We start from the raw sequence: 9675 nt of genomic DNA on the forward strand, positions 1-9675 counted from the left end.
ATATATATATATATATATATATATATAGGTGGAGTGTGGCCAAATAGTTAAGATTACTCTGCAACTACAGGGTTCCAAATTCAGTCTTGCATTGCATCTTAAGCATATGTCATTTTCTATAGCCTTGGGTTGACTCATACTGTGTAAGTGAAATCGGGTAGATGGAAACTGCACAGAACCCTGCCAGATGGATTGCAGTTATATTTCATATGTATACAATGCCACACTGATTCTGTTTGAGAATTATGCTAAGGATACATCTGCTTCTGCATTGCTCAACCACTTACATGTTATTGCAAGAACTGGTAATTAAGTTGTCCAATTAACTCATCGTTGAACAGCAGAGATCCAGCACACACACACACACACACACACACACACACACACACCCATACAGTGAAATTAGCATCAGAGATATTTTCCCCCCAGCAGTAACTACAGGTGTTCTTAAAGATGTTTGCCAGCTCTTTCTCTTATTGATGATCCAAATATCAGTATTGTTGGGAACCCTCCTGCATCTCCATCAGGTATTACACTGTCACAAGCATTTTGCCACTTTGTCGGTCTGTACTGCCTAACTGGAACAACAAAGAATAAGTTAACCTTCCTCTACGGATGAGTTCCACCTATTTTCTCGCTTCAGTCTCAATCACCTCAAACTGGCCTCAGCTGCTAAGGCTATTACTCTTTTACTTGTTTCAGTCATTTGACTGCGGCCATGCTGGAGCACCGTCTTTAGTCGAGCAAATCGACCCCGGGACTTATTCTTTATAAGCCTAGTACTTATTCTATCGGTCTCTTTTGCCGAACCGCTAAGTGACGGGGACATAAACACACCAGCATCGGTTGTCAAGCAATGCTAGGGGGACAAACGCAGACACACAAACACATACACACCCATATATATATATACATATATACGACGGGCTTCTTTCAGTTTCCGTCTACCAAATCCACTCACAAGGCTTTGGTCGGCCCGAGGCTATAGTAGAAGACACTTGCCCAAGGTGCCACGCAGTGGGACTGAACCTGGAACTATGTGGTTAGTAAGCAAGCTACTTACCACACAGCCACTCCTGCGCCTATGATTAGTGGATTTCTTTAGTTGTTTGGGTTGCAAGTCAATCTTTTTTGTAGAAATATTGCATTGATCTTACTAGGAAACCTTGGTAGCCAATTTCAATGGGGAATGAGACTACAGGATATCCTATGAAACCTCATCAATCAAATACTGGTATGTGGCTTTCTTTGCTCTAACCAGTCTGCTCAGGACACAGTGAGTTGGATTTCTAAGATGGTTTTTGTGTTCCTAGATATAAGAACCATTTCTGGCTTATGCACACACACACACACACACACACACACACACACACACACACACACATTCTCACATGCATATGTATACTTTTACATTCTGTTATTCATACATGTGCACATGCATTCACACACATGTGCACATACTTTTACATATGCATTCCAATACACATGGGATTTTAAGCAAATGTACTTGCTCTCAAATCTTGATATTTTCTTTAATAAACATACATGTGCAAACACACACCCACACATTTATAGTGACACATATGTTATTTAACATCTGTTCTCTTTCATTTATTCTTCAGGTTCTCTCCGACAAAGATCTGATATATGATGATTTCCTTGGGAATTTAACGTTAACTGTGAGCAAGATGAAAGAGATGTCCCTCAATGTTAGTATCTCTCTCTCTCTCTCTCTCTCTCTTCCCTCCCCTCTCTCTCTCCCTTTCTTCATTTTTCTCTCCCCCTCTTTTCCCTGGTCTCTCTTCTCTCCCTTTCCCTCCCTACTCTCTACCCCATTCTTTCTCTGCTAAATAATATAATTGATCTGTTGCCTAGTTTAAATCCTTTTGATATTAACCCACCTGAGACCACCTCTGGTTCTTGTACAAAACATTGTCATTTTAAACTGTTCATATTTAGTTCAAAGCTCAAATCATGAATATATGTAAGACTCAGTCTATTATGTCCCAAATATCAACTTGATAATGAAAAAGTTGGTCACTTCACTAAATCCTTCTTAGTTCTTGATTATTTTCAAAATTAATTGAAACACATGGTGTTTTACTCAGAATATGACTTTGAAAAGGTTAACACCATCACCTGGCCCTTGAGTACTTTCAGTAGAATCCATTCTGTTATAAACATATAGACAAGGGTTCTGTTTACTTCTTCCCAGTCTCCATGTCCCTGAAAAACAGGTCATGGGTGTTACCTCTTGCTACCCTTTGACAAATCCTTAACTCTTTCTTTACCTTGCTTCTGTTGAAACACTCTACCTCTGTTTCAATTAATTTTGAAAATATTGAAGGATTTAGTAAAGTTACTTTGTCATTATTATGCTAGTGTTTGGAATGCAAATTAACATAAAATTTTCATGGAAGATTTTTATTAAAATCACTTTAAAACATGAAGTTTGTACCTTAGAACTAGGGTCAGTGTCAGGTGGATTATTACCAAGAAGGTTATAAAAAATTTAAAGCAAAATGGTGTTGGCTTACTGACCACATGGTTATAAGGTTAGTATAGCTATTGTGTTGTACTAATTATCAAGGTATGTGCTCAAATTCCCTTCTCGTAACATGGAACCATATATTTCATATCATTAATTTTAGGGCAAATTGTTCATCCATGAAGATAGAAAAAAAACAATAGTTAGAATGCTAACTGAGCAATGAAGTTTGACCTATTAAGCTAGATCTTTCTGTTTTGTGTTGGATTAGTTACAAAATTAGTAGAGGTTTATTAAGACAAAAATTGTGTCCGTGTCTATATAACATCATCATCGATACATAATAACCCTTCCAGTTGTTACATATGGCATCGTCCATTATGACACATAATACTATAATACATGGTACTTCACTTGTGACATAACATTCACTATTCGGTATTTATCTACAGTGATTGAGCCAATAAGACAGCCTGTATGCAGTCATATAATAGCTAAATCTCCCTCAAAATATATGCTTCCAACTTAATAGAGAAAGAGTACATAGGATAATGTGATTCTAGATGCACATTGCCTGAAAAAACAGGTTGTTGGTCTGGTGTGACCAGACCATCGACCTTTTTTTTGGAACGCCTTTGATCATAAGTTTTACCTCTTTCTTCAAGATGGCTCACTATACAATATGTACCTCATCAGAGGCACAGCAATTATTTTCTTTCATTGACACAATAATATAGATTTGGTGCAAAGTTATATTTTTCCCAGCATTTTACAGACTGTTACTCACTACGTTTATAGTTCTATTTTCTAAATATTTCACACAAACCTGGACTATATTATTTTACATGTCAAACTTTACATTAAATATAATCCACCTTTATTACTAAAGTTCTATACTATTGTCTTTTTCCTTGCTGTTTCTTTTATTTCTATTAATTTTACATTTTTTCTTATTTCAGGGACATCCTGAGTGGTTCCCCCTTTCAAAATGTAAATCTGGTTCCCTACAGTTACAGTGTACAGTAACTTCAAAGGATACATTGGTATGTATGGTTAGCTATGTATATAATTAAAGAGATAGGTTGAGGAATATAAAAACACACTAGAAGCCTTTTCTTACTTTTTAATCTCATCTTCGTAAGTGTTAACCACAACTGACTAAAATAATAAAGTGTTGGTTTACAAGACCAAAACCTGACATTTTAATCTGCTCATCTTCACAACAGTGTCCATGGTGAAGATTCTTTTATTAATCCACAATAGGCATTATGTTGCAGAACAGTTTACTGTTGTAAGCAGCAGGAGCACTGTATAACCTGCTGTGCCAAGTTTTAGTTCTTTTGTTGGACTTGCCCTACATGCTCTATGAAAATGAAGTCTTTAAGTGGTGTCTCTTATATTACACAAAGAGTTATCAGAACTTTTTGTCTTCATAAGTGCATGATACATCAGTCTATGGACCATTGAGGACTCGACCTGCTACAAACAAGTCAACCATTCTGTCTTAGAAAAAGATAAGACAGTCACTACTGGAATATCTGTTCTGTCACTACTGGAATATCTGTTCTGTCACAGCTGACATAGAACTTATTAACATCATATATTTTATCAATGTCAAGTTAAGTTCTCAAATATTAATTTATTTTCCTGTCTTGCTAATAAGTTTTCCAACACTCTTCTGATGTAAAATACATTAGATTAGGATCTTTTAAGATTTCAATCACTCTGAAACACTTTGTATCTAATTAACGACCCATCAACAACTGTCTGGTATTCTGTTGACTCATGGCTTTGAGGGCAACTTACTGAATTCCATGTATTGATATTCAAATCTAAAGCCATATTCTCACAGTTGCCATTTTGATGTGCAACATAGAGAAAGCATATGGCTTTACTATCATCAGTTAACAAGAAAGATCTAGAATAACTATCTTTGCTTCACTGTCAGATGTTTGGGGTTAAAATTGCACAGGATTATCAACTGGCTGTAAAATAAGATTATTTTGAAGATGTTTTAAAAAGTATTAGAAATGTTGAACATGTAAATATCCAAATTTACAGACATATTTGGCAGAAACTATTCTTTTACTAGTTTAATTCATCCGACAGTGGCTGTACTGTAACATCAACTTAAAGGGTTTTATTCAAATATACCAACTCCAGTACTTTGTCTTGTACACATTTTATTAATTTCTAATTATCGAATTGGCTTAGTTCATCTGACTTATATCTAAATAACGAGTTACTTCCCTTCCACAAATATAAATACTGTATTTAATGCTATAAAGGTCACATGGATATATTAGACGTACCCTGATTTCAGTAGTGCATTTTCAGGAAAAGATTTGTTTATGCATTAAGCATGTAATATAGGCCCACCTCTGCACAAAGAACCTGGAGTGATATTGAGGCATACTTTTGGAAAAGAAACAGTATGCCATCAAATATGGTACCACACATACACAGACACACACACACTATGATCCCCTGCACAATTTCCATCAGCCAAATTTTACTCATAGGACATTGGTAAACCCCAAGCTGTGGTGGAAGATATTTATTTAAGGAGCAGTGTGGTGGGTTTAAACATGAAACCACATGACTGCAAAATAAGCTTCATAGCCAAACAACCTGCACCCTTATTTTAATTATCTTTTTTATTTTTTGTGTGAGTTTTTGGGCTTGTATAAAAGAAATGCTGTATATGGGATAAAGAGAATTTTCTTCTAATTTAATATTGTCTTGGCCTTTATTCCTGTTATTTTTGAAGGAGAATGGTAAAACAGAAAATGTATCCTCTGAAGATTTAAACCATGATGTCTCAAAATCAAAGACCACCAAATCACCAACACAATCATCTTTAGTAAGTGTTTAAATTTATTTTCTTCTACTTTACTTCATTTTGTTTTTGAACTCTCCTTTTATTAGCTCCCTTAGTGTTATCTTGTTTACAGTATTTTATTATCTAATTATATGGCAAGCTAGCAGAATCATTGGAATGTTGGCCGGGCAAAATGCTTAGCAGCATTTCTTTATGTTCCTGAGTTCACCTGTCTTTATGTTCTGAGTTCAAATTGCACTGAAGTCGACTTTGCTTTGCATCCTTTCCTTTTGAAGTCGATAAAATAAGTACCAGTTGAGAACTATGGTCAATGTAATCAACTAGTCTCCACCTCCCCCAAAATTGCTGGCCTTGTGCTAAAATTTGAAACTCATATTTCATTATTTAACTAGTTATTAATTATTTTTCACTTCTTTTATTACCTTCTTGTATTTCATTTAAATCTTTTATCAGTTATTTTATTGTCATCATTTATTTGCAAGTATACTGCAGAGTTTTTTGTGTAATTAATGCCATTTCCCTCTTTCCTGTATTCTTTTGCCCTGAAGCATCCTCTGATCCTTGCTTTGAATGCTTTCAAGTAAAGGTAAAAATATAAACTGAAGAAGTCTTTGAGACATTGGGAAAATGAGGAAGAGATGATACTATTGCTTTTAATGTTTTATTTAACTTCAAAAATTCTTTTTTATAACTGAAATCTTTTAGTCAATTTATTTTAAAATTTTGCACTCTTTTCTTCTCTAATTTTCACAGCAGGAAGAATTATCATATGGCCGAAGTTCATCAGACACACATATTGCTTCTCCAGGAAGTTCGAGGTCTGTCTTAAAATCTAACAACCACCTCAATAGGAAAACTTCCCTAACCCGTACTGTTTCACATAACTTTCTAAGGCAACAGAATGCAAGATGGTCCCTGCTTGGTTCCTCTATAGTCAATTTCCGCAAGGCTAGCACCATGCTGCAGCCATCGGCATCGTGAGTAACAGAACAATAGCACCTCACCATCTAGAGGAAATATATATATGTCTATATATATATATATTAAGGGAAAAAAAAAACTATAGAACTCACAGCACATTAACTGTTGCAAGATACACTGTCACCATTACTACTAATACTGTTTCTAGCACAACTGTTATCTCTATTATTACTAATACTACTTCTACTATCCAACTAATCTAATCTGGTCTGGTTTGGCTTGAATTAGTAACATAGTTTCTTTTGAGCTTCAGATCTGTGTGTGCACCTTCATATACTCACAGAAGCATGTACATACTTAGACTAAACCATAAAAATACATTCATGTGCTCACATGCAAACCATCACATACATACACTTACTTATGTGCACATGCACTCACACATGTACTCAGTCATGTACACATAAATACATACGCACACACACATTCACATATATATGTGCACTCGTTATGTACACATGCATTCACTTACACATGCTCTCACTTGTGTGCATACATGCTCAGTTATGTACACATGCACATACTCATGTACATATACGTTCTCTTATCTACACATGCTATCACTTGCATACACATGCATATTTATTTATCAATTTATATTTCAAGTTCAAATCCTGCCGGGGTCAACTTTGTCTTTCCTTGATCGTCCTGTCTTTTATTCAGACAAGACTACATTATCCAATGTGTCCTTCCTTTTCTAAGACAGTAGACTGTAATTCAAGGAGATTTTACTGCTATTTCTAGCAGTTTAAGTGAATGCGTAGGGGATTCTTCATTGGAATATGGTACTTATTTTATGAACTGTAGAGAGACGAAAATCAAAGTTGATCCCAGTGAAATTTGAACATAGAGCATGAAGGAGTGACTAAATATTGTAAGGCATTAGTCCAGTGTTCTGCTGACTCTAATAATAATAATAACAAAAATCAAAAGGTCAAGAATTATTACATTTAAAGATAGCTTGCCTGGTAGTATTTTAGTGCCTGGTGGTTAATGACTGATGCATGATAAACTTATCCCTCACCCAGTTGCTTCCATCACAGCTATATTTCTTTTTATTATGATACACTTACAGATTTGTAGATTTTCATTATCATTAAAAGCTCATCATTTCACAAATCAGAAAAATTCTTTGATATTATGCTTAACTCTGGTCTTCTTACCTATTAGTTAAAGAGTGGGAAAGGGCTGCAAAAACTATAGGTACTTACCCCAACCTTTCTGGAAAATATAATAATAAAAATACCCTTCTGGAAACTAATGATAAAAATTAAAAAGGTGAGAAAAATATTCCCTGGATAAGACTAGTCTTTTGCAAATAACATTGCTAGAGTCTTGATAACTATGTTTAGCCTGGCCAAAGAGAACAACCTGCTGCTGCTAGAATTTTGGATTTAGGGTCTGAAGATGATTCAGTGAGATATTTGCTTTTACAATCTGCTTCAGACTTATTGATCACAAGTGAAACATGGAAGTTGTCTCCAGTTATTTGACAGTTGTTTTATCTCTAGAACTTCACAATAGCATATTGAGTATCCAGCTCACAATATAAAAGTAAGGGGCAAGTAAGCTCCAAATAAGCCAAGTCTGTAACTCCAATTCAATTCTCAGTAAGAGCTGTTCTTGGTAAAACTAGAAAGTGGGCTCTTCTGGCACTAAACAACAAATGCAACAACTCAAAGCTGTTTGAGCTGAGGTAATTGTCACATAGTCACTCAATCTGCTAGAAATAGCTGTCAAAGTTTCCTCAAATTATACCTTACAATCCTTGAAAATGGAACGTCACATAAGATAAGATAGTCTTAGATACACAGTATATAAATATACGACAGGATTACCATAGCTGGAATGCCTTTGATCAAAGGTAGTCCTAGATACACAATATATAAATATATGACAAGGCTACCATAACTGGGAAGCCTTGGGTCATAGGTCTGCTCTTTCACAATTAAACTAGAACTAAACAACAAACAATATTGTGGAGCTGGCCAGCAATTTTGTCATGGACATAACACGTGTTTAATCTATTCATATATGATTAAATAAACTCATGTAAAGTTCTTTTTAATATATCTGAGGTACAGCAGAGGTGGTCAGTTTTCCTAGTTTTGTAATTGTTGTTGTTGTTGGAATGGTAAAGATGGTGCAGATTAGTAGGAAGTAGATGAGATGTTTTGGGAGTTGAATGTCTCACAATTCTCTGCCCAAATCCCACCAGGGCCTACTTTATTCATCCTTATTCTTTGATTTCAGATAGTTGAGATAATCTTCTTATTTCCTCACACTTTTTATTAAAGATATCTATAGCCTAGTCAAAAGAAATTCTTATTACACTTGTCTTAAATTATTTATGGTGTTTGGCTCTGGGGTATTTTTCTTCCTTTAGTGAAGTGTCTACAGTTTTTGTGAAATTATGTAAAATTTAGTTCCTGTTTCTTTTGTTGTTGTTTTTTAAAAGTTCTACATTATTTCCTTATGATAATCAGCTATATTTTCTTAACCAAAACAACATAGATTATATGGGGTTTTACTTGTTGTACTCTAAATATATGATTCATCACAAATATTTGATGCCTCTTAACAAAATATGCAATATATCAAAGAAATATATGATGTATCATAAAAATGTGTATTTTATCATTAAAACATAATTCATCAGATAAATCAGCGATTCATCATAAAAATGCGATTAATAATAATTCAGTCTTAAAAATTATGGCTGAGTCATGCATTTTTATGGTGATCACCATCATTAAAATTTATGATTCATTATAATAATGAGATTCATTCATGAAAATGTACAATTTGTTTTTAAAAATATGATTCATTCATAAAAATGTGTCATTCATTCATAAAACATTGTGATTCATTAGAAATATGCAACAGATCATAGATATCTCATGCATTGTAAATATAATTCAGAATATGAGCTCTCTTATTAAATATATGAATTTTAAAATTTATCCTTATTTTGGTGTTATTTACTAAATATATCTATTTTACTTGAATGAGAATTGGTTGATGCCACTTTGATGTATAGTACCCTTTAAATCAGAGCACATGTTCTACTCTTCAGTTTTTGCATAGTTAGATATGTTGTTCTGTTTCACTTAAGTTTGTGTTATCCTTTTTTTTTTTTTTTTGCTCCCTCCTCGAAACTCTCTGGATGTGATAAAATGAGTGCCAGTCAAACAGTTAAACTGAGTAAAGCCCTTTTGCCTAAATTTTAGTCCGAAACCACTCCTAAGCTTCAATATTTATATTATCATCATCATCATCATCGTTTAACGTCCACTTTCCATGCTAGCATAGGTTGGACGATTTGACTGAGGACTGGCAAGCCAGAAGGCTGCACCAGGCTCCA

The 9675-nt window shown here is 34.5% G+C and overlaps 1 protein-coding gene across 4 annotated transcripts in view; it reads left to right on the top strand.

The window, feature by feature from the left end:
• Positions 1–9675, top strand: part of LOC106869820 (uncharacterized) — a 172127-nt gene that overhangs the window by 141178 nt on the left and 21274 nt on the right. For 3 of the 4 annotated variants that reach the window (XM_052968961.1, XM_052968963.1, XM_052968962.1), the window contains 4 exons: positions 1623–1709; positions 3448–3531; positions 5259–5351; positions 6084–6307. In XM_052968961.1, the coding sequence (XP_052824921.1) occupies positions 1623–1709; positions 3448–3531; positions 5259–5351; positions 6084–6307 (488 nt within the window). The remainder of the gene's footprint in view (positions 1–1622; positions 1710–3447; positions 3532–5258; positions 5352–6083; positions 6308–9675) is intronic. The other variant, XM_014915708.2, reaches the window with a different exon arrangement.

The sequence above is a fragment of the Octopus bimaculoides genome, chromosome 6 (genome assembly GCF_001194135.2).
Source record: "Octopus bimaculoides isolate UCB-OBI-ISO-001 chromosome 6, ASM119413v2, whole genome shotgun sequence".
Classification (NCBI taxonomy): Eukaryota; Metazoa; Mollusca; class Cephalopoda; order Octopoda; family Octopodidae; genus Octopus; species Octopus bimaculoides.